The sequence below is a fragment of the Euprymna scolopes genome, chromosome 20 (assembly GCF_053919585.1).
Source record: "Euprymna scolopes isolate OS-2025 chromosome 20, ASM5391958v1, whole genome shotgun sequence".
Classification (NCBI taxonomy): Eukaryota; Metazoa; Mollusca; class Cephalopoda; order Sepiida; family Sepiolidae; genus Euprymna; species Euprymna scolopes.
Window position 1 is genome coordinate 85,263,138 of NC_136501.1, and position 27,031 is coordinate 85,290,168.

At 33.9% G+C, this 27,031-nt stretch overlaps 1 protein-coding gene across 2 annotated transcripts in view; it reads right to left on the minus strand.

Annotated features, from left to right (window-relative positions):
- LOC145241513 (ATP-binding cassette sub-family A member 2-like) overlaps positions 1–27,031 on the minus strand; it is a 215,184-nt gene that overhangs the window by 103,174 nt on the left and 84,979 nt on the right. For both annotated transcript variants that reach the window (XM_080104553.1, XM_080104554.1), the window contains exons 8-15: positions 25,585–25,686; positions 23,004–23,066; positions 14,817–14,996; positions 12,017–12,188; positions 10,508–10,629; positions 7,810–7,938; positions 7,273–7,534; positions 2,539–2,714 (exon numbers count right to left, since the gene is read on the minus strand). In XM_080104553.1, the coding sequence (XP_079960679.1) occupies positions 2,539–2,714; positions 7,273–7,534; positions 7,810–7,938; positions 10,508–10,629; positions 12,017–12,188; positions 14,817–14,996; positions 23,004–23,066; positions 25,585–25,686 (1,206 nt within the window). The remainder of the gene's footprint in view (positions 1–2,538; positions 2,715–7,272; positions 7,535–7,809; positions 7,939–10,507; positions 10,630–12,016; positions 12,189–14,816; positions 14,997–23,003; positions 23,067–25,584; positions 25,687–27,031) is intronic.

Here is a 27,031-nt window from a genome sequence, read left to right on the forward strand (position 1 = left end):
GGCTTGGATTCTCTACTCACACAGATGCAGCGGGCAGCACAACCCATAGCTTCGCTATATCTCACTCCCTATCACAAATTGTTACGTTTCCAACCCGTTTCCCTGACCAGGAAGAACAACACGCATCACTTCTAGATCTGTTTTTGACCACAGTTCCCGATGACTGCATAACGAAGGCCCACAGCCCACTCGGGAACGCTGATCATGCAGTGATAATGGTTGAAATCGCCCTAAACTCTAGACCCAAAACTGAAGAGCCAGTGCTCAAAACAACGAGATATTATAATAAGGCTGACTGGGAAGCCATCAGGGAACTAATTAGAGATGCTCCATGGAAAAATATTTTCTCTCTCCCTGCTGAACAATGTGCAAACGAGACCACTGACTGGTTCAAAACTGCAATCGAAGCGCATGTTCCCATGCGGAAATTTTATAGTAAGCCCCACTCTCCCCAATGGTTTACGTCGACTTGTGCAACTGCCATTACTCAAAAGCAGCATGCATACCGTAGGTTTAACCGACATAAGTCCAGTTCAAACAGACTGAAGTATATAGAAGCTAGAAATAACGTTAAGAAAGAAATAGCGACAGCTAAGAGAGAATTTACGGAAACCACTAAAAAGCGCATCGAAGCACAAAAACTAGGAACTTGAGACTTCTGGAAAATCTACAACAGTGTAGTAAATAATGGGCAATCAACAATTCCCCCACTAACCAACAATCACGAGGTTGTCTCCTCAGCAACCGACAAGGCTAACATGCTTGCCAGTCGGTTTGCCTCAAACTCCACACTGGACCCTTCCAACCACCCCCTACCTGACTTTCCTATGCGGACAGACGCCACACTAGACGATCTGAAAACCACCCCTGCTCAGGTGCATGCTATCATAAAAAACCTTGACACCTCAAAAGCATGTGGACCCGATCTTATCCCAGCTGTGCTATTAAAAAAGTGCTCAGCCGAAGTAGCTCCAGTTCTCTCCAAACTCTACAACAAATGTCTTAATGAAGCTTGCTTTCCGGGCTGTTGGAAAACTGCTTCTGTTGTACCAGTATTGAAGAATTCTGGCGAAAGGACAGACCCATCAAATTATCGCCCCATTAGCCTCCTCCCACTTTTTGCCAAAATATTTGAGACCATAATTAACCATGCTCTAGTCCATCATCTTACAGATGCTAAACTACTGACTGACAAACAATATGGATTTAGACAAGCCCGTTCCACAGCAGACATCCTCACTGTGATCTCTGAACGTATATACCATTCACTGGACAAAGCGGGGGAAGGCAGAGCGGTAGCTCTAGATATATCTAAGGCTTTTGACAGGGTATGGCATGAGGGTCTCCTCAGTAAAATCAGATCATACGGTATCACTGGTAGAATACTTAACATAATTAAATCCTTCTTAGATAAGAGAAAAATCCAGGTAGTCCTCGACGATCGCATATCTAAACAATATGATATAAATGCGGGAGTGCCCCAGGGTTCTATCCTTGGACCTCTATTGTTCCTGATATTCATAAATGACCTCCCCGACAACATTGCCTCTGAGATGGGTATATATGCTGATGACACTACACTCTATGGCAGACACGACAGGAAGACGAATGAACACATTTCTAAAGAAATGGCAGAAACACTAGAGGAAGACCTCCAATCTGTAGTGGAATGGGGACAAAAGTGGTTGGTCGCGTTCAATGCTGCCAAGACTAAACTAGTTTCATTCAATAATTACAAGAAACCCTCTCTACCACCCATAGCAATGGCCAACGACTCTTTATCTGAGAGTCCATCTTTCAAACTCCTTGGCCTAACGTTCACAGGAAACATGAGTTGGAACAATTACATTGAAGGCATTGCCAGGGCCGCTGCAAGAAAGGTAGGCTCTCTCTACCGTGCTAGAAAACTACTAACACCCGAAAGTATCCTGTACCTCTATAAGGCCACCATTCGCCCATGTATGGAGTATTGCTGCCACATCTGGGCTGGTGCATCTGCTACTAGTCTCTCGCTCCTTGACAAGGTTCAAAAGAGAGTCGCAAACCTGATAGGCCCTGAACTGGCATCTAAGCTTCAGCCTCTGTCCCATCTACGAAATGTTGCATCCCTCTGCCTTTTCTACAAGTATTTTAGTGGTGAATTCTCTGACGAACTGCAATCACTTGTGCCCCCACGACGCGAGCACCCTCGACAAACCCGACAGGCTACTAGATCCCACCCCCACACTGTAGAGATCCCTAGATGTAAAAGATCTTTTTACTCCAATAGTTTCTTCCCCAGAACCGCAAGACTCTGGAATTCCATTCCAGGTCCCTGCTTCCCCAACAGTACTGACGTGCAGAAGTTCAAGTGTAACGTGAACAGACACCTTGCTGCCCAAATCCCTACATAGTACCCCAGTAGTTGTTGCCCCTGATAGTAGCCCCCTACACCAAAGTGGCAATTTGCCTTGTTTGGGGTGAAAATGTAATAAAAAAAACAAAACAAAAAAAAAAAACAATATCTGGATAAAATTCATACAACAGCAATGCATATACCTGTATCCAGACAAATCCAAATTGATAATATGAATGTTGTGAGGGTCCTGGCCCAGGATACCAGTAGCGGCTTCTTACAAATTTGGTTGTTGGAGTGAATGATGCATTCTGTCTGATTTTATACTTTATGTGTGGCGGCAAACTGCCATCGGAATGTATGTTTTCAAAGAGGACACCTGAAATTGGTTTTTAAACAGAATTAAATAAGTCAAAAAAATTGAAGAAATAAAGCTATTCATTGTTTTTTTTTTAATTAAAGTTTTCTAATACTTTATCATATGAAACTTATTATAACCACTTCATTTTAATATGTTAGCGACTAAAAAAAAAAAAATGCCACCCATAGAATCATTAAAAAAACATTCACAATCCTTTTTGCAATCCAGCGATATTCAGTACAAATAAATTTCAGTGTGAGCCCAACTTGTCAAAGTTTCACACAAAGATCCGACAATATTTGTTTTATTGCCATTCAACGATAATCATACCTGGATATGATGAACAAAATTATCAATGATTTCGACACTTGTCCTTGATTTGGACTGTGATGGCTCTCTTCAGTTCAAGAATAATCTAAGGGTTGTTTTGATAGAGAATATTTTAAAATAAAATTAACAGAAGGTTTTTACAAAATCACATCTCCACATACATAAAATAAAAATATGAATAACTCTGGAAAATAATCGCATTCCTATTATAGTGTTCAAAAAGCTTCAACCAGAAATAGCTCCCATAATTACAAAGCTGTTTAAGCATTGTCGTAAGGAGAATTGCTTCCCAACGCCCTGAAAAACCTCATCAGTATGTTCCGTATTTAAAAATTCAGGTGATCGGTCATCTCCCTCTCAATACAGACCAATCAGTCTCCTGTACGTCATAAGTAAGTTGCTAGAATCTGTGTTAAACAGAGAATTAGTCAACCACCTCAGAAAAAATAACCTCCATGACATGCAATATGGTTTCCATTTTGCTAGAGCTATAGCAGATGTGCTAACAGTTATATCTGATAGGATTAGTGAATCTCTCGATGGAGTATTAATGCTGGAGACTCTCAGGGGCCCATTCTGGACCCAACTCTCTTCCTAATCTACATAAATGATCTCCCAAATCACATCCTAAGATCATTTGTAGACATTTGTGCTAACGACACTACCATCTATAGCAACACTTTAAAGGCTATAAACAACCAAGTTCTCTCTGATTCTCTCTTCTCTGATCTTGATCTCATGGTGCAATGGAGAAAGAGGTGGCTGGTTAATTTTAATGCATCTAAAACTAAGCTTCCATCTTTCCATCATTAATGTTCTGATCCCCGTCTGGCATCAATTGAAATAAATAGCTTTCGTCTTGGGGAGGCTCCATGTATTGACAAGCTTCTAGGTCTTACCTTTACTCTTGATCCGAGCTGCAACACATACATCAAATCTGTTGCCAAAGTTGCTGGAAAAATAGTGGGATCGTTCTACTGCTGTAGTAGATATCTCACTCCTGATGCAATTCTTTACCTGTATAAAAGCCAAGTACGTCCAAGGATGGAGTACTGTTGCCACATCTGCCTTGACAGAGGTCAATAGACTTTGTAGCCTAGTGGGGAGGGATGTCCTTTTCTCTTGTGTGCAACCCTATCTCTGCTTTATCATTATTTTCATGGCAAGTGCTCATCTGAGCTCTAATCTACGAGCCCCCGTCGTCAAACTTTCATGAAAAACACTCGTCTAGTTGAAACCACTATCAATAATTTCCCCCACTCTTTATCTGTACCTAAACCTAAACGTAGACTATGAACTATGGAACTCTTCTGTTCCCCTGCTTTCCAGCTGACTACAATACGGTCATCTTCAAATCCAATGTGAACAAGTTCTGGATGAGCCCTCCCCTTAAGTAATCCAATTTACTAAACTTTCACTACTAATGATTATTGACTATTGTACACTCATTAATCTTTATCCTCGAGTGGCCGCCGGGCCTTAATAAGTGGTGACTCCTTTAAAAAAAAAAAAAAAAAAAAAAAAAAAAAAAACTTGGACTAATGGACATTCATGATTGACACTTTCTGAACAAATCATGCCCACCAAAAATTGATTTGTACAAAATACAGTTGGATTGCAAAAAGGATCAAATTTTATTAACGATTCTATATATGATATTTGAGGAGGGGGATGAAAATACAGAGATTTTGTTTGGATAAAATAAAATAAAAACAATTAAATACTATCATATAAAAAGATCATAGAAAATTTCCAAATCTATTCTTATATGCGTGTATGTTTGATAATTTAAGGCAACTCAGCAGTAGATAACTGAAATTATTCGCTTTCAATAGTTTTAACACATTTGGAACTAAATTTTCATTCAGGTCAATGTAGGCAATATTGATTAGATTCGATTAAGTGATTGTCAAATGCAAACTACAAAACCATAAAGCAAAATGCACAGTGATGCCAACACAGACAATGAAGTTTGTGAATATCTCCACTGAATCATTTGTAAAAAGTTGAATATTGAATATAGCAGCAAATCCTGGGAACATGTTTACCAGAAAGAACAGTTGGAAATAAGTCATACACCACCCATTATAACTATGCAAGACCTACAGTTATGTACATAGAAAACAGAGCTATTAAAGCTGATAGTGATATGGGACAAGAAGGAGAAAGAAGCAACCTTCTTAGAAGTTAGTGTCCTCAATGATGCTGGGTTAAACAGAGCTAAAAGGGAAAAGATAACGAAATCCGAAGATTTTATGTATGATAAGAAAAGAAACTGGAATCTGAAGATCTCCATCATTCTAGTAATAATAGGAGCAACTGAACTTATGAAAAAGAATTTCGGAAACTACCTGGCAAATATGCCTGGTGAACTAAATACAAGGAGTTATAACCAATTTCACTTCAAGGGATGGTGAGAATCTTAAAAAGATCTATCAAGTGGAATGTTTAAGATAGTGAGTAAATGTCTGGTATCTGGTAGGATGCCCCATCCTCAACTGAAAAAAAAAAAAAAAAAAAAAAAAGATATAACAAACTAAAAAAAAATTTATGACATCTGCTCAAGGGAAGAAGGAAAAAGAAATCAGATATTGAAGTTCATTCGAGTTATTTCCATATAAAAAAATGATTGAGTAGGGAAAGATCAGCAATGTCTTTGAAGAAAGGAACTGAAGAAAACAAAGAATTGTGAAGTCTATTTTGAACTCTCAAATCAAGAAAGAGTGCCCTGATCAGCATCTCTCCTCACCCGACACAGCAATAAATGAATATAAACATGTACTAGGGGATTGCATGTTTGCAATGTATGTATATAGCAAGTATGCTGTGTGGGAGATATATTTAACCAAAGCAAGAAAAGACACACAAGAAATTGGAAATATGTCTGCTTTGGAGTTTTAACCATCCAGAATTTTATTTATCCTTGGAAAAGTTAGCATATCTTTAATTATAGGTTTATGCTGAAAGCAAGATATTTGAAAAAAATAATACCCAGCAATATATAGGACCTGTTGGGAAGTAGGTATTTATGTCAATAGAAAGACCTTTTCTAAGTGGATAGCTAGGTAGTCTACTCCAAAAGATCCAAATAACTAGATATTCCAGCAAATTGGAAGAGGTGAGTTGCCTGGCTGTGAGACACAAAGCCAGTTTGCTTTTGGTAGTTTTCACAAATGAATCGTTTGTGTGTGTTCGGCTGGATTTGCGTTTGGATTTGGTCAGAATTCTGACTGGCAAGCCTATTGTTCAGGAAAAAAAAGTATTATGGTAACGTCAAAATAAGTTTGTTACTCGTTTTAAACTGAAGTCATAATTCTGTTTGGAAGAAGAATTCTTCGACTGATGGAGTGAGAGCATACAATTGATACTGTGACCGGTATTGGAATCTACCACAGTTTTTAGACCAGCACAATGAACAGATGATCACAGCCTGTATAGTGAATGCACACAGACGACCCTTCACAAGATAGAACTTAAAAAAACAGCATCTAAAATCATTTCACCGCCAAATGAGGCAGATGTTTTTTCTTTGTCAGTTCAGCTTTCAGAGTTTCTGTCCATGATGTCATATCTTGACAAATATTCCAAATCTCTAATCTGACTCCTAAATTTTCCACTCTTACATGCAAAATACTGTTTTTTTGTTTTGTTTTTTTTACATTATTTTCACATATTCAAATCTAAATTTTGTTATAGGTGCATTGGAGGGTGTTGATTAATTAGCAACTGTTGAGTAATCAGCAATTTTAAAAGAAAGCAAATCCAGTTTTAAGTTGTGTTTAATGATTGAAGTGGAACTGAGTGACCGATTAGACACCCCCCCCCCTGTCAAAAATGTGAGGATAAAATTACAAAAAAAAAAAGAAAAAAAAAGACTCCTCATCTTGTCAAAAGGAACACAGTTTTGAATTTTTATTTGTAAAGGCTAATACAGATACAATACTGATTTTCAGGCAACCGATGGCCCACAAAAGAAAGCAAAGTTATAAAAAAGAAATTGCCATCAACTACAACAGTTGAAAAATATTCATGTGTTGCGCACAAGAAACGAGTGGAATCTAATGCTATACATGAATCTACAAAAAATGTAGCAACTTGTTTGGAAAGCTGGCATATGACCCAACTATAAGTGTAAAAAGTGTCTTGGAAAGGCACACCCTTATACTGATGCAAAATTGAATAACTGTGTTAATGATCATGTCTGTATTTAATTTCATAAAATCAATGTGAGGAAACAAAATCTTACTTGCAAAAACACTGACATTATTTTTATATGCCTGGTTAATAACATAATCGACAAGTTCTTGTTCGCCTGCAAATCCTTGAAAGACGTTGAGACTAATGCCAGACAACATTGCCCGCCAACTACAAGCGGCGTTATCAATGTTATTCAACTGAAGCAAAAAGAAGTCAGTTGTGGGAATGCTAATATTCAAAAATTTATCAATCCGAGGATCTGATCTGAGTAGAGCAGCCAAGTTTGTATGCCTTTTCAAATCTGCTTGAACCTTTGGAAAAAAAACAAAAAAACTTAAAACAATCAACAACAACAACTGTAGTTATATTTATAATTTGTATTTAGTTATAAAAAAAACTATATAAATCAAAATTGCTTCTCAAATACTACATCGAGAAATCTTTTTTAGAATAAAATATATATAAGAAAAGTAGAAGATATAGATTATTTTAATTTAAATTTAATTTATTAAAATTAATTTAAATAAAAACTGAAGAAAATAAATTAATTTTATGAAATAAAAAGAAAAATTTAAAAACAACCAACTTCTCTTATGGAATCCAAATGCTCTGCAGTTTCATTTCGAGACAAATACAGATGCAATTCTTCTGAGATATTCACCCATTTTTCAGCATATTTGCTGACGTGATCTAAAAGTGCAAACGTTTGATTTGCCTGTAACAAAAAGAAAAAGGTTAAACATTATCATTATGTTCAGCTTAATATTTAGATAAGCTGAGAGATGATAAGGCATCAGAAAACAATAAGAACTCTGATGTGGACAAAGTATATTTGGATGGTAATTGACGTTGTTCAGAAGTTTTGTGATAACATTGGATCACAAGGAGTTGCTAATGCTAGCATGACTGTAAAAGTTAAGAATGGATGCAATAAATTCGGGGAACTTCCACGTTTAATAACTAGCAGAGTGTTACCAGTGTCAATCAAGGGAAGAGTCTATCAAGCATATATACAATGTATGATTTATAGAAGTGAAAACTGGCTAGTGAGGGTTGAGATATGCATTGCATGGGGAGAGATGATATGAGAATGATACAATGGATGTGTAATCTGAGTCTTAAAGACAGGATTAAATTTTGAGACCCTCAAAGGAAGATTATATCTGGATAGTATATGAAGATATGTGCAGAACAGGTGATTTTGTTGGTTTAGTCACATTGTTAGGTTGGAAGTTAATTTCTAAAAGGCGTCCAGCATATACCAGCATGTAAAATGAATGTTAAACTCAACCTATCTGTAATCACATTGTACTTCTTGTATATTTAATGCTTATAAGTTAAAAAAAATAGTTTGTACTAATGCCCTTTTTACAAACTGAACATGGAGACTTTCCTCTTTCTGTAGACTTCCAGCACTAGAACTACTGATAATCACTTTGATTTTGGTAATATTCACTATCAGACCTTTACTTTTCATAGCAGTCATCTAAGTCTTTAACTAAACAAGTAAACCTTCCATTATTTGACAGACACTGAATGATTTAACATAAAGCATCTCTTCCAGACAACCCATACGAAATTGCATGGACAATACTTTTAAGACAATATAAAAAGCAACAGACTCAGTACAGAATTCTGATGTATTCCTACCTTAAGCCTCTCATTAAATATGCTATTAATTCTAATGACTGAACATTTCTACATTATTTGAACAACCTTCTCATTTTCTCCAATTTACAGAGTTCATCAAATAACATCTCTCAAAAGCTTTCTTGAAATTCACAAAAGCAAAAATTCTTTCTCTTACCAAAATACTTCTCTTGCATTTTTCTCACAGTGAATTTGTGACCCGGCCTACAAGGCATCGGGATAAGAATAGGGGAAGGTCCAGTACATGTAAATCCACTTCAGGATCACATGTACTTATGAGATGATCACTAAAGTGTCCTCATGGTCATTTGAAATGTTGAAAGTTGAAAGCACTGTTCATCTTTTAAAACACCTCTTTATTCAAAACATCTTAAAGATCATTAAGTAGTGCTCAGTATTGATCATGACTTTCTGTTCATCAAACCAAACAATGTCAATGACCCCATGTTATAATATTGCAATTCATGCAGTGCCTTTGATGCAGTGCAGTGACCTTTGCAGACCATCTTCTGGCAGGGCTTACCTTTAAGGAGATATTATTCTTCACATATTCAAACAGAAAATAGGCTTCATCAACACAGAAGTGCATATTTGGAGCATATCACAACAATAAATAAACAAAGACTGTTGGACATTCATAACTGAAACTTGGTGGAAAAGTCAAGCATAGACGTTTGCTTTTACTAGATATGATTAGATTGCAGAAAAAACTGTTATGAACGATTCCATTCTGTAAACATGCAAAATGCTGCATGTTTAGTAGGGGGTACATATATGTGGAAACTACAGGCAGATGATGGGAAAAATATGTTTTGGGGTTTGACCACTCAAGAAATTGATTAGTTATTTGAAATAATAATGCCTTCTTAGATAATAGGCTCCATGTTGTAATTATGAGTCACTTAAAACTTTGAAAAAATTGATGTCTACTTCAGACAAGAAAGAGGCCCCCTGGTCACAAGGTTATTATGTCCAGCGAAAATATAGTGATCCATTTTCAAGCATGCTAACTGTATGGTCTATCCCAAATGAGATCTATATGTGAGTGGCCAATGGTAAAAAAAAAAGTTGAAATCAAAATGTTTGCAATTGGGTGGAGATGGGGAGGGGGTCCTACCAATTTCCCAACATAGTTTGAAAGAGAACATGCCACCCCTTTCCTTTAAATCGGCCACTTGGCAGAAATCAGTCATTGTTTACGAAAAAAAAAAAAATTGCTTTTTCAGAATTCAAAGAAAAAACAGAATTCTGCTTTTTCTGATTTACAAAAATAAATAAAATTCCATTAAAAACCGGAGATCTCACATTCCTCATGCATATTCCAGCAAGACGAGCAGAGGGAATCAGTTCATCTGAGAGATGGGTTAACCTTTGGCTTAAGCTGATAGATTGTTTTAAACTTTGAGTTGTGATTGAGACCACTATGGCCAGTGTTGAAATCAAACATCAAATTCAGATAAAAACAACAAGTGGACGATCCTGGCCTGGTGCAGTGAACACACAGAAATGCAGGTGGAATCTGCATGTGTAGGTTTTCAACATTATAAATATATTGTGACATATGAAATCATACAAGAATGCAGTTAAAGAGAAAAACAAAATTATTTTTATTATGTTTTTAAAGATGTCCTTACTTGTCTTATTATGGAATCTGCTGATGTGTTAGCTGGAGCATACAGAACTTTAGGATTGCTGTACAAGACATGCACAAGAATGCCAATATTGTGTTGCTGGGTACTCGACATCCCTAAATCATCTGTGATAGAACAAAAATAAAGACATCAAAAAAATTAATTTTATTGCAATAGACAGAACAATAAAAATGTATTTCTGCTTTGATGAGAGTAGGTTTGCTAGTAGATATGTTGGCATAATAACGATTAGATGTATGGTCAGTGGAGATAAAACAGTTGACCTTATCTGTATAAGTTAAAATCATGAGAAAAAGAAGAATGATATTTAAGAGGTAATGGCAGCCACTGTCCCGTGGGAAGGCAAAAATAAATAGGAACTCTCATCAGTTTAAAAAACAGTCAAGAATGGTCTAACAAACTGATAATATAATTAAGCAATGCACTTAACATATTAACTCTTTCTCCTTTTTAGTTTTTCTGCCAGTAAAGATTAATTATAATATTTTTTATGTCAAGTAGATGATCTAAAAAGTTTGCTTAAATGTTTGCTTTAAGCTGAGTAGATACAGCTACATATTAATATTAATTAAAAGCTGAATTAATATTTCTATTCTATTTTAGAATCAAAGTGTAGTATCTGAACTTCTTGACATGGAATAGTAGGAAGATAGAAAGAAAAAGAAATTATAAAAACATTTTACACACACTTTCCAACTATATTTTTCAGCCCATGCCCCCCCCCCGGACAATGCCAGGTAGTCATACTACTTTCAAATAAAAGCCATCTACTATCATGTTAGTGACAGTCAGTATTTCCTGTGAAGCACAAAGGAAAATCATTTAGTACAAAGAAAAGCAATAAAGAAAGAAAAACAAACCTAACATGTTTTTCAAGTTAGTCCTATTTTTTTTAATAGTTTATTTGACAAATTGAAGGGCGTCCTCAAAGTAGGATAGACATTTATGCGTTACCGTTTCTGTGTACAAGTTTTTTTGATTCAATATTTCACAGATCATCTTTCTTTTAATTTAACATATACAATTATCTTGTCAGTTTTTCAAAGTTAGACCTAAATAGCAATCCATTTGACACATCAAAATTTGATTTGGATTAGCCTATTTTTCCCTTTTTTTTTCTCTCACTATATTGGTGCAAATATATTTCATTTAGCTTCATTTTCTTTTCTGAAAATACTTTTCCCGCTAAAACAACTGTTAGAGTGGAAACATTTTTCATTACTCAACATTAAAGTGAAATCATTGTTCTCTACCTTGATTTGTTAAAAAAATAAATTATGTGACTTCACATGCATGTGTTTCTCACCTTCACATTAATTACACTTAGTTATTCTTTATTATTTACTATTAAGCAATTAGAATCAAGTAAAAATTCCTATTTCACAAAATAATTGGATTACAAAATTTAAGTCACCAAAGCTAATTTCTATGTCATCATAAACAAATCGATGATTTATTCTTTTAAAATAATTTTTTTAAATGTTAACTTACCGAAGTTCATGTTATGGATATCATTTTCCAACTTTTCTTTGGGAATGTTCGTATCATGGCCACAAATAGTTTTTTGCATAGATGCCCAGATCTTGAGTAATCCAAGGTAATGTTTTTTGCTGTTTTTCTTTGATGATGAAGTAGATGATTCAGTAGTTGAACTGAAACTACCCTAGAAAAGAGAGAGAGATGACAATAGTTCCCAGCTACTATTAAAGTCTATTTGTTTGCCCTGGTAATTCATGTTTATTTTGATTGTGTTTAGGAACTTTTAATGTGAACTTTTGTTATTAATTATGTCTGTTATTTTCACCCTCTTTTATGCATCATATTTCATGTCCTTCTTTATTCTTTACTGTTTCCCTCCCCCCATCTTTATATTCCAACATGGTGGATGCTCATGTTGGCTATAAAATATTATAAAACTGATGCAATGAATGTAAATACATCCAAGTCTTTCCTCCTTGCAAGATTGTTAAGCCATAAATACCAACTGGTAGAGCCACTTAGAAGAGATGTTGAAAGGTATGCCGAAAACGTCACACCAAGGATATATCAGCTCTAACAATGAACACTTACAAGATTATTACTTGAATACTGTAACCAAGACCACTCAGCTAATTCAAACAAATATATCTATTTCGCACGACATATCAAAAACGATTAGATAAAATATTTACTATTCTAATTTTAGAATTGATTAAATAATAACACTGAGCAACAATTTTTTTAAGTTTTGAATGTTTAGATTTCTACAACTGATTTACGGTATTTTTGCTGAATGAGAAAATGGTGTATGTTTCTCTCAATCAGGTCAAGTTATTTTGATAAGTTAATTTGAAAAAAATCAGGTCTGGTGACAAAATCGATTACATTTTTCTGGCATTATCAGCTGATTTTTGTCAACACATCATTAAATATGTTTGTAAGAGTATAAAAAGTTTTGCCAACAACATATATTGATTACAGTAATCAATGTTTCTATCGGGTAAACTGGATATTGGACATTGATAAAGGTAAGTACATGTAAATTGCATGTTGCTCCACTATTGTTCAAACTTTAGGGAATGCTCAGCAGCAGGGAGGTTTCTTCAGATTCCAACAGTAGTCAGCCATCATGACTGTGTTCCAGTGACCCTGATACCTGGTCTCCATCTCTTTCAAGTCCTGATAGAATTTCTTCCCCTGTTTGAGTTTCATTGAACCCAGATTCTCAGGAAACCGGACCATATGTGAAAATAGGTAGTGCATCCTGATGCTCATGTTGCAGCTCAGGTTATTGAAAGCAGTCAGTATGTAGTTGACAAGTTCTGCATAGTTTCTAGCCTTCTTGTTGCCAAGAAAGTTCTTCACCACCAGAACAAATGCCTTCCACAATCCAGTTCGTCTTTGTAAATCAAGTTTCTGAACTCTGGATCTCTGATGAGCTGCCGGATCTGAGGACCATCAAAGATGCCAACTTTCAACTTCTCCAAGGTTATTCCTGGAAAATTCTGGCACAAGTGAAGTACTCATCATCCTTGTTCAGAGCCTTGGTGAATTGCTTGAATGAACCAAGCTTGATGTGCAGTGATGGGAAGAGTCCGCCAGAGGCTCGTTAATGACATTCCTTTCTTTGCAAGGCACCAATTCCTCTCTCACAGGCCAGTTTTTCTTTGTGTATGCTGAGCACCAATTGTTGAAAGATTTGGAGGGTTTATGACTTCAAACTGAACCCTTTTTGACTTAATCACCCAAAACTATTAGACCAGAATATTTCTTGTCATTAAAATAATCATTTTCAAACAAAACATGGCATTTTACCCCGACTAATTTTTTCTAAAAATCCTTCACACATGCATACATCTGAACAAAAACATAAAAAACAACACATGGCCATAGCTCAAAAACTTGACCTGATTGAGCAAAACCAATGTGATTTTTGGATTCAACACATCAGATTCATCCTACATCAACTGAATAAATGCAGACAACAAATTTGTTGTAACCATATATAAGCAATCATAATCGTATTTGCTCTAACAAAATAGCTTCCCCATTATATACAATGATTTCAGTATTTTTATTACTAGCAAAAATATGCATGTTCCAGTCACATATTTTTGCTAGTATATATATAATGTTAGTGTTGATACTGTGGTTCTTGTCCAGAATTCCTCCATATTAAAAAACAAAAATGAAAAATCTTTGATGTATATACCTGTGATGAAATGAAAATATCATATTCAAAAAATGACCTAAATTGATCAAATGGTTTTGTTATTAAAAAGAAAAGAAACTGTTTTGCCTGCCATTTTAAAAATAAAGTCAAGAAACAACGGGAGATAACTCAATAGTTCAAACTTGTGAGATTTGTGCTATAATTCCTATAAATTCCCATTAATTGCTTAAAAATGAAAACTACTTGATTAATTTACATGATTTTTTTTTCGAATATGATATTTTAATTTTGTCACAGATTCTTTATTTTTGTTTTATAATATAGGGGGAAATTCTGAACAAGAATAGTGTTTGCTAATGAACAGACAATTATAACAATTTCTGATAGATGTATACCCCGCTCCTCAAGCTACTCCGATGGATTAAATAAAGGGTTCCGTTTGTAATTTTGTACAGATGTCAGAGTTAAAAAATGATTCTAAAGTTAGACAAGACATGCCTGAAGAAGCCAGGAGAGTACATTGTGAAAAAGATTATAAAAATAACATCCCAGATGAAAACAGTATTCCAAATAATTTAAATAATACAAAGTCTTTATTTGTTTTGTCTTTTTTTTTTATATATTTTAAAACTAACTTACTGGTGTTTCTGTTGTTGAAGGTCTCTTTTCTGTGATGTTAGTTGCAGTAACGTTAACAGGTGTTACAGTTGTCACATCTATTCCATCAGTTGGATTTTGTTCACACGAATCTTGAGGCAAAGAACTGGCCAAGAGGCTGAGCTCATTCAGATTCTTTTGAAACATATAAAATTTCTTCACCTAAAATAATCAGGAAAAAAAAAAAATATAAACATAATGAAAAAGGCTAAATACTTGTAAATAATCCAACATAATAACTGGACATCTATGAAAAAAAAAACTAATAGAAAATAAAACATTATGAAAAAGGCTAAATATTTGTAAATGATCCACTATAATAATTGGACATCTAGTATGGACAGAACATTTGATTTTTGGGGTCATTAGTTGAGGATAAGGGTTAATGTTGGACAATGGATGGAATAGAATTATTTAAGAGGATGGTATAACACTCATTTGTTAACATTGGACTTGACAACAACCAGGATGTAGTTAGCTGAGAAGCAGTCCGGTAGTATTATGTTCCACAAGTTCCAAGAAAGAAACTTTATTCATTGAAGTGCCATTGTTTTCAGGTAGATAGAGGTAAAAGAAAGTTCTTTTTTTTTTTCTTTTTTTTTTTTATTCAATTTTCACCCCAAACAAGGCACAGTGCCACTTTGAAGCAGGGGCTACTATCAGGGACTTAATTAGCGGGGTCATTATGAAGGGAGATGAGTAGAAAGATGTTTGTTAACATTACACTTGAACTTCTGCATATCATTGCAGTTGGGAAAGCAGAATCCCAGAAGGGAGTTCCAAAGACCCGCAGTTCTGGAGAAGAAACTATTGGAGTAAAAGGCTTTTTTGCACCTAGGGATCTCTACTGTAAAGGGATGAGACTTAGTAGCTTGTCGGGTTTGTCGGGGGTAGTTACGTCGGGGAGGTACAAGTGTTTGCAGTTCGTCAGAGCATTCACCATTGAAGTATTTGTAGAACAGGCAGAGGGATGCAACATCTCGTCGATGGGACAGAGGCTGAAGCCTAGATGACAGTTCAGGACCTATCAGGTTGGCGACTCTCTTTTGAACCCTGTCCAGGAGCGAGAGACAAGAAGCAGATGCACCAGCCCAGATGTGACAACAGTACTCCATACATGGGCGAATGGTTGCCTTATAGAGGTATAGGATACTGTCAGGCGTAAGTAGTTTTCTAGCACGGTAGAGGGAGCAAACCTTTCTTGCAGCAGCCTTGGCAATGCTCTCAATGTATCTATTCCAGTTCATATTCCCTGTAAACGTTAGGCCGAGGAGTTTAAAAGAAGTACTTTCAGGTAATGTGTTCTTGGCCATTGCTATTGGTGGCAGAGAAGGTTTCTTGTAGTTATTGAAGGAAACAAGCTTAGTCTTAGCAGCATTGAATGTGACCAACCATTTTTGTCCCCATTCCACTACGGATTGGAGGTCATCCTCTAGCGTTTCTGCCATTTCCTTGGATATGTGTTCATTTGTTTTCCCCTCATATCTGTTATAGAGAGTGGTGTCATCGGCAAATATAAAAGTGTTCAAAGCAGGGGGCTTCCTCAAGGAGAGAACCATTAATTTCAACTTCAAAAGAAAAAGGAGGATCTGAGCATTGGTGTTGAAAGGAGATTCTAGAGGTGTTAAAAATAAGATGGTTGTATCATCTGCATACATATAAAACAAATGACTTAGAATATAATTTTAAAAATCATTTATGAAGATCATGAAGAGGGCTGGGTCTAGAATCGATGCTTGGGAAAAGCTGGTATTAAGGCGATGTGCTTCAGACACCTGCATGTTAACAACTACTTCTATAGATCTATCGCAGAAGACATTTTAGATATTCTTTGGCTAACCAGTTTGTGAAGCAAACTGGTTAGCCAAACCCTATTGGAGACGACATATCAAGAGTTATCATCCTAGAAATTAAGTCAACACATCAGTTGTTGACCTTGGAGAATATAAGTTACTTTTGCTAAGGTTGTTTAAAACTTGTTGATTTATCAGATTCCAGCAAGTTATTCATGATGCACAAGAGACTGGACAGTCTATACTGAGATGAAATCTGTTGATGCTATCAATTTTGTATTGTTACAATGTTTTTACCATGTTATATCCTGTGTTCCATGTGTGTAAAAGGATTAGATATCTCTTGTATATAGGTAGGAATTAGAGTTATCTGCTCTTAGTTTTTTTTTTTTTTTTTTTTTTAAATTTCTGTAGGGACCTGCTTTTGGCTAATCTCCCTAATGTAAATAAAACGATCGTCTTGTGTGTGTGTTACGGAAAAATATGTTTATGTATTTTTATTGAATTTATCCTCCAATCTGGAATATCAAGTGAACATCAAAAAGATGTTTTGATTTAATTGACCTTTGAATGTATAAATAACTATCAATATCTCCAGTATTTTTAAATACTGTACAAAGTCCTCCAACATAATGGAAAGCATTTATCCTTTAAGCAATGTGTGGTGTATCTGCAAACAAAATGAAGGGCTTATCTGCGTTGCTCCATGTGAAAGAAAGAAGACAAAATGGCTAACTCATTTATGCATTTGGAGTGCATGATGGGAAAGGCATTTTTTTTTTTTTTAAGTAGGACATAAAAGAAGGTGAGCAGATCATTTTTTAGAAAGAAGTGCCGTGTGCCTTTGTGTTGGGTAAGCACTTTTAATCAGCCTACTCTTCCATAGAGCACACAATGACTGAAGAGTTTTCTAAGAATATCAGTTATTTCTGATTGAAGCTTTTTAAGTACTATGCTGTCAAGACTAGTTACTTTATTGTTATCAAGACTCTTGATATGTTCGGCAATATTATTCTCAGATATACATATATCACTTAGGGTATTTACTGCTAGAGGGAAGAGAGTTGGCAGTAGGTCACCCTAATCACAAAGAGTAAAATTTTCTGCAAAGTTCATTGCAAAAAGGTCGGTTTTATCAGATGGTCAGGAGATCACCTCTGCTTTATTATTGATGGTTGGGATAGAGGTCTTACATCTGTTTAGAATGGTGTTATCCGTGAAAACTCGTAGCAAGCAATCCTCTCATCACTCACTCTAGATTTAACACATGCGGTATAGAACTCATTTATATTTCCTATATTTTCCTACTTTTGGTGGTTGAAAGAAGTATAAGAAGCATTGTTTTCAGAGCATCTATTTCACTGAAATCAATTGAAATAGTGGTTTCTATGCACAGTAAAAACATGTTATGCAATGTACAAATATCTGTGTATGTTGCGAAGCTAATCAAAAACCTTGATTCCAGTAAAGCAATTGACCCTGATGGCATTCCAATTATAGTGCTGAAAAAGCTCCAACCAGAACTAGCTCCCATACTTACAAAGCTGTTTAAGCATTGTCTTAAGAATTACTTCCCAACACCGTGAAAAACCTCACCAGAATGTCCCATATTTAAAAATTCAGGTGATCACTCATCTCCCTCCCAATACAGACCAATCAGTCTCCTGCGCGTCACGAGTAAGTTGCTGAAATCTGTTAAATAGAGAAGTAGTCAACCACCTCAGCAAAAATAACCTCTTCCATGACATGCAATATAGTTTCCATTCTGCTAGATCTACAGCAGATGTGCTAACAGTTATATCTCATAGGATTAGCAAATCTCTCAACCAAGGCTTCTTTTCTAGGACAATTGCTCTTAACATATCAAAGGCCTTTGATAGGGTATGGCATAAAGGTCTACTCCACAAAATTTCCAGCTATAGTATAGCTGGAAATGTCTTTAATTATTAAATCATTTCTCTCTGATAGGTTCATGGGCAGAAATCAGAAGCTCACAATATTTATGTTGGAGTCCTTCCAGGATCAATCCTGGGCCCAACTCTCTTCCTGATCTACATCAATGATCTCCAAATCACATCCTAAGATTATTCGTAGACATTTATGCTGACGGCACTACCATCTATGGTAACACTTCAAAGGCTGTAAACAACCAATTTCTCTCTGATTCTCTCTCTTCTGATCTTCCTCACATGATACAATGAAGAAAGAGGTGGCTGGTTAATTTTAATGCATCTAAAACCAAGCTTCTATATTTACATCATCAACGCTCTAATTCCTGTCTGCCATCAATTGAAATGAATGGCTTTCATATTGGGGAGACTCCATGTTTTAACAAGCTTCTGGTTCTGACCTTTACTCCTGATTTGAGATGGAATACATACATCAAATCCGTTGCCAAGGATGCTGGAAAAATGGTGGGATCGTTTTACCGCTCTAGTAGATATCTCACTGCTGATGCAATTCTCGACCTGTATAAAAGCCAAGTACATTCAAGGATGGAGTACTGTTGCCACATCTGAGCAGTAGTTGCTAGAGCAGCTTATCTTGCCTTGCTTGACAGAGTTGAAAATAGACTTTATAACCTAGTGGGGGATGCCCTTTTCTCTTCTTTGCAACCTCTTTCCCCACAGAAGAAATGCTGCGAGCCTGTCTCTGCTTTATTATTTTCATGACAAGTGCTTGTCTGAGCTTCAATCTATGGTCCTCCCTTGCCTGACTTTCATGAAAAACACTTGTCTAGTTTAAACCACTATCAATAATTTCCCCCACTCTTTATCTGTACCTTAACCTAAATGTAGATTCCATGATCAGAGCTTCTTTCTTAGAACTGCACGGCTGTGGAAGTTTTCCATTTCCCTGCTTTCCAGCTGACTACAATATGGTCGTTTTCAAGTCTAACGTAAACAAGTTCTTGATGAGTCGTTCCCCTTAAGTAATCCAATTTACCAAATTTACACTATTAATGATTACTATATTGTCCCATTGACTACTGTACACTCTTTAACTCTTATCCTTGAGTGGCCTCTGAACCTTGATAAGTGATGACTTTTTTGTAAAAAGAAAAAAAAAAAAAAAAAAAAAAAGAAAAATACACACACACATATATATATATATATATATATATATATATGGACTCTCCCATCAATTTCGATGTATGAGCGTCTCAAAAAAACTAATTTAATTTTTTGTGTTACTGTCTTTCATGGGACTTGAGCCCTGCCAATGACATGCAGGTGCATCCACAAGCCACGCATGAAAATGTATTTAATGAAGTGTCACTTAGTCTGGCAGCCAATTCTTTCCTCTTGATTCTCTGAGTTTTTGCACTTTGTACTCTTCCTAATTCAAAAACTTCCAAGGCATTATGATATGTCAGTTTCCATTGTTTCCTGTCAGAAGCAGTTTGTTCAAAAGTTGTCAGTGGGATGTTAGTTGTCAGATTGTGCTTATCCTTGTACCTCAACAGCGGGCGACTAACATGCCTTTTACTTGTCTATATATAACCACTTAACCCTTTCTTTCTAATTTTTTTCACAATTAAAAAAATGAAATGAGTGTCATCAAATGATTTCAAATGTACTATTAAAAACTTTAAAAATACACAGTTTAGACTTTTCAATGAAAATCAGCAAAAAGATTCTTCAATGATTAATAAATTTTTTTTAAGAGTTTGTAATATTTTAGAAAAGATTTTTAAAAATTAAAAACTTAAACATTACATAATATATGATGAATAAATTCTATTGCTGACTATTTTCGCACCTTAGCCTGGCTGAAAAATTTGGGGGTGGGAGAAATTTTGTCACTCCTCTTAGCTATGCCACTGCCACAGGCATGAATGCTAGCAGAAGGGTGAACAGACAGGATTTTGTCAATTTTATCATTTGCTCAATGACAGTAACTCCATCGGTCAGGAAATGATAGAGGACAAAGATGAAGGCAATAAAGTGGGTAAGTGCAACCATGAAACACAAATAGAGCAAATCAGAATCTTCATTGGAGATGCTCTTACCATTCTATCATGATGATCTAGGAAGTCAGATTTTGTGGTCATAATTTTTATGTCATCTATAGTGATAGACCCATGCCAGTTTTATAAAAAAAACAACAGGTCAGATTTGGTTTTGTATAAATGGAAAGGTTGGTACATTGAACCTTTGTGTTGGAAAGGAGACCAGACAATAGAGATACATTAGAAATTGGAATTCTGGGTTTATTCTTATATTTTTTTAGGACTTTTGTTGGGATTGGAAGATGTAACAAAATAAAGTCAATAAACAGAATAAAAGCAAGTAGGAATTATTCTCCTTAGCTGATTTTTCTTTCAAGATGATTATTTTGCTCTTAAAAGATAGTAACTCCGCTGTTTTGGGGCCGATCTACTGCTGAGCGATCTGCATGCCTATAACCAGGCATAGTAATCTTGTAGGAATGGCCTTCTGTAAAGAATGGGCATTTGCCATTTAAGGATATCTGCATATTACCAAACTGTGAGACCGATTAAATATTTTTAAATAAATTTCACCACTACTACCTTTCCTTCTATTTTTTTTAAAGAGATTTCCTTCAAAAGAACATTATTTGATCTAAGGAAATAATAAATGGTTGAATTTTGACTTTTTTTTTTTTAAAGAGGGTGAAGAAATTTTTTTTACATTCATAACCAAAATAATGGTTTCTTTTGCAAGCAAAGAAACCATGTAAATTATTAATGGAAGTAAAAAAAACTCATAAAAACAGTTTTAATGTTAAAGTAGGAGTATATCAGGCTTCTACAGAAAGTTTATTGCTTTTCATTTAAGTCTTGTCAAGGGAATTGTATATGGATTTTCTAGAAGATATGGTGTCTGTTGATGATTTAGTACTTGCCTGTGAAACAATAAAAAACCTACTTGTTAAATTAAAGATTTGGAGTAATGCTATGCAAAATAAAGGTCCGAGAGTGATTGTTACTAAAACATAACTGATGATGAATAGTTGGAAAGATCCTCTAAAAGAAAAGTTCCCTTGTTTAGTTTGTGAAAAGGGAGTTGGGTGTAATTTGAAAAGTGCAGTGGAATTACTGGTGGATTCAGAGAGGATAATTGGTTTATATGCAAGAAGTGTAAGATAATGAAGATAGATGAGAACTCAAATGTGAACAAAGTATATTTGGATGGTGAGGAATTAAGATTGCCGAGAAGTTTTGTTACCTTGGTGATACCATTGGAGCACAGGATGAAGCAGGTGCTAGTGTGATTACAAGAGTCAGGAATGGATGCAATAAATTCATGGAACTGCTTCCTTTAATAATCAGCAGAATTTTATCATTGTTGACTAAAGGAAAAGTTTACCAAGCATCTGTATGCAGTGTGACAAAAGTGAAATCTGGCCTCTGCATGGAGAGAAATTATATGAGAATGATATGATGGATGTGTAATGTTAGTCTTAAAGATGGACTTACATCTAATGACTTCAGAGATTAAATCTGGACAGTTTAAGGAGATGTATGCAGAACAGGAGACTCCAATGGTATGGTCACATTGAAAGACTAGATGAGAGTCCTTGGATCAGCAGAACAGTTAAGGTTGCAAGTCCAGTAAACAGGATTAAGCCAAGAAGGAGGAAGTCATAAAAATGAATTTGAGAGAAAGAGAGATAAAGACCTGGTCAGAGATAGGTCAGTTTGCAAGTTAATTTCTTATAGCTGTCCAATACATACCAGCATGTAAAATGGATGTTAACTTGAATATGATGATGATGATAATAAAGTCAGTTAATTTCTATAACATAAATTTGTACCAACTTGCATTTCTAGCAGTCATAGTTATTAAGACTTACTAATACTTAGCAATTTTTTAGAGATGAAATGTCAAAAGTTGAGAAAATTTTTTTAATATTTAAATTCTTGCAATTCATAAACAACAAATTACGAGAAACATCAAATGAGGCCACAGATTATCTGAAACAAATATCTAGAAATTGCACACAATAACTTTGTTTTCATCTATTTTGGAGAATAAGAAAAATGTCGCCACTAACAGTTTTGCGAGTAACATTGAGAATAAGTATTTTCAGAAAAAAAAAAACTAAGATGAAATAAAATATATTCGTACCAATAAGTAGCAAAAGGAAAAAAATAGGCTAGTCCAAATCAAGTATCAATATGTCAGATAAATTGCTGTTTGAGTCTAACTTAATAAAAAAAGATAACTTTATATGTTGAATGAATATTATGTTCATTGACAAACTATAACTATTTAAAGCAAATTATATTCATATTTTAAAAGATTATAGTTCTGTTTTTTAAAATGATAATACAGTTGTTTTAGATAAAAATTAATTGATTTTTATTCTGAAAGAAATTTTAAAGTTTTCTGAATAATGTATAACTTACTTTCACAAGAAACTGAGAAACTTGATTTTGGGCTTCTGTTAAATTCAATTTGTCAAGATGAAGCTGAAAAGACAAGATTATTCACAACAAAATATTTACTTTCAAAAATGAAATCAGATCTTTTATATGTGTCAAGATATGTCATTGTAATTTCAATATTGCAATTTTAACTCATTTTGTTCAGATCATTCAGACTACTGTTCTGATTTTATTTTCACATCTTGGTTAATGTGACTGCTAACTTTTTTCATGTGTATTGAACAGAACACTTTATGTAATTCGTGGAAGTAGCATGCTCTTATTCACTTAAGTCTTAAATAATTTGCAATTGTATTTTGATTGTCACCTGCACTGAGGATCGAACATTCAACCTCCAGAAGTGTAACTTCCTTAATTCAAAAGGTGGCTACATTAACCAAAATGTTATGAAAATAACACTGAAGATGAGAACATGATAATAATAATGATCGTTGAAAAAACATTTTTCATTCTGTAACAAACTTTGGAAGATTATCGGTAAAAAAAAATAAATAAATAAAATAAAATAAAAATTGCCAAATGATGAGCCTTTTATTATTTCTAGTAGTCACTGAGAAAAATCACTCACAATCGCGGCTGTTTCAGTCTCAATGTAAAACCTTGTATAAAAAAAAAGCCATAGAGAAAAATGTTGATTGGCTCACATTTAGTATAATAATAATACTAGATGTTTAATCAGTTGTAAGATTATATAAAATATAGATGTGAAAGAATTTTGGTTTTGGTTTAAGTAGGATTATTGGTTTGTAAGAATATCAGAATGAAGACAAGCATTTGGTTGAATCAACAGCGTCTGGGCGTATCTAATTAGAATTTAATATCGTATAAGAAAAGAATCACCATCTTCCCACTAAACTCCACTAAAGTAGAAATCAACTTTATTTAAAGGTAATACTGACTATAAAGAGAGTTCTTTGGCAGACTGGCTTTTGTTGAAACAGAATCTTATCTTGTCACTTCTGGCAAAACACAACAGGTTATGACATCTTGTTGTCACCTCATCTTGTTAGAAACTGAATTATCATTGGTGACAAAATCTCTGAGCACAAATTGAAAGTAGAATTTGTGCAAAAATGTTTTCTCATCTACATAATTACATAAGTCTGAGCATCACTGCACATGCACAGAGCCTTACCACAGCTCAACATAATACACAGTGTTTGTGCAAACAAAATAGATTTGTCATACAACTGTTACAGAATCAAACCACACAAAAGTTTAAAACATTTATATAAACTCAAAATCACAAAAGAATTGGCAAATATAGTTGTTAGCAAACCAACTCTTTAATAAAATAGCTACCAAAAATTTCATTGTAAAAACTGAAATAAACTAGTGAATCACAATTTTCAACTTATTGTATGTAACTGCCTACATCTGGGAAAATTTTTACTTTTGTGTTGGTTTCAAATTATTTTTGCAAATAAGGCAATGTGTTTTTTTGTACAATTCACATCTTTTATTTAATTAGAGTTTGCAAAAAAATACAAGATACAAAATCAACTTATTTACAAAATGTTACTGAGACTTTTTTATGTGCATTAGTAAATAATCAAGTATAACTGAATTTATGCCATTTATCTTCCTTAGCAATATGACTTTTCCAGTGAAAAGGCATCTTTTTTTAGCTTGCTATTAATTACGGAATATTATACTGCATTTTAAATTCTTTTGCTAAAAAATTTAAAGAAACAAAGTATCAACACATGTTTGTATTAAATATTAATAGTTAATAAATGTGTAAAATTAAAGCAATCTTTGAAAAAGAAATGTTCATAATTTATATGAAACATGCAAATAGTTATAAGTGATGTTATGATAATAATGTAATGGTGAAAAGTCTTTGTATGAAGGAAATATTATGGCTTTATTTCATTTTTTATAAGCTGGAAAAATATGTTTATTAAACCAGAATGTTTTTTTTATAATGCATGATGTCATATGGTAGGACATTGAATTTGAAAAGTTTCCAGATAATAATCCAAGCAAAGAATTACTAATTATTAATTTTCTTGTAAACAATATAGATAAACACTAAAGGATAAAGACTGGCTATTCAGACCGAAATAGTGCCAATTTAAGATGGAATTTATTTAAGTCTAACTTAGAAAATCCAAGATTACTTCATGTTAGATTTCTTTGATTTTCCTCTTGAAAAATCACATAAAAGCTATTCTCTAATTTTACTAGAACCTTTCAGAAAACTACTACAAATCGTTAAATTATTAAATATTTAATGTTTCTTCAGAAAAAAACTGACACAAAACAAATTATATTTGAGCCAATAACATCGTGGAAGAAAAAGAAAAGAGAGGCTAGTCCAAATCAAATATTGATGTCAGACATATTGCTATTTTGATTTTTAACTTTGAAAAATCCAATAATTTTATATGCTAGAAATAAATGATTCCATGGGTAGCATTTGGGAGAGGGAAGGAGTCATTCTATATTTTATTCTAACTGATAGAAGTTATTTTTATAATGAAATTTTCCTTTTTGATTTGAAAATCAAAAAGTAAAATTTTAAATGACATATACTTACAATATTCACAAGCATTTCGTCAGGAACATCAGCATTGAAAAGTGCAATAAGTTTTTTCATCTGTTCTTGGTTGATTTTACAGATTTTATTTTGGGCATGAATCTTTAAAGAAAATATTTAATACATTAACAATATGAAAATTATAACAATATTCTGTAACATCTTATTAAAATATTTCTCATTATTGGTTTGTTTGTTCATTTTCATTTCATAACGCACTGTATGCCAATAGTAGAAAATATTTCATATTTCTGCTAAAAATATTTTATTACTACAACTACAGTGCTTAATAGCAACAAAAAAAGATAAAGAAAAATAGAGAAAGATCAACTCTACACATTGTGCCCATAATAGTCAATAACAGAAAAAATTGCATGTCATGGTTAAAAATTATCGCCTGAGAATGGTTGAGTGCATGTTGGAATCATCATTTAATCCTTTACATAAAAATATTTGAAAAGTTTAATTTTTAAATGTCCTAAACTGAATTTCTTTATTTGGGAATATTCAGTAAAATCACTGTTTTAACAATAACTCAGCCAAAAATTGTTTTTATGTGAACTAAGTGAATGTACTGAAAAGGAAAAAAATATTGATTAATGAATATCTGTATGCATTTATATCTGAACAATATTTTGGAAAATTTTTAATAATTTTATCGTGGTGGATTTTATTAGAAATTTTCAAACCCTTTGTTAAAGTTGGACAAATGTTGGTCTAATCTTCTAAAATCACTAAATACCTAACTTTTAGAAACAATGAATCCTAAGCTTGCAACTCCTTACAAAAAAAAAAAAAAAATATCAATCATGAGCAATTGTCAGGACGTGTTCAGGATTCGACTTGAAGCAACAAATGATAAATGTTCATTTGTCAATTCAACTGTTAATTTACAATTTGTCAAAATAAAAATTAAATTCTAAAAATGCATTCAGAATTATTTTCCAATATATTTTATCAGCTCACTTTAGTAAGCCTCGTTCTCACATTATCATAATAGCTATAACAAATTATTATTATTATAATTATTATTTACTTTCTATAACTCTCAGAAATAGTTTAACCAAGTATGGAAAGACTAATAGAAAAATTAAAAAAATGATTATGGTAATCATAATAAATGTTCAGTATTCTTCCAAATCTGCGACTTTATTGGCAATAATTTATGCTATGAGCACAGATTGCTATAGAAACTATTGACTCTAATAAAACTTTAATTCCAAAAGCACATTCAGAATTATATTCAGATTTTAACCTGCATTTCATCAGCACATTTTTGAACCATCACCTTTCTCATCATCGTAATAGTCCTACTATTAGAAATCATCATTATTATTAGCACTTTTTCCAACTTTCCAGGGGTGTTCTTGTTATAAAAATACAGTAATACTTTGAGATACAAATTTGATTTGTTCCATGGCCATCGACATATCTCTAAAAGAATACA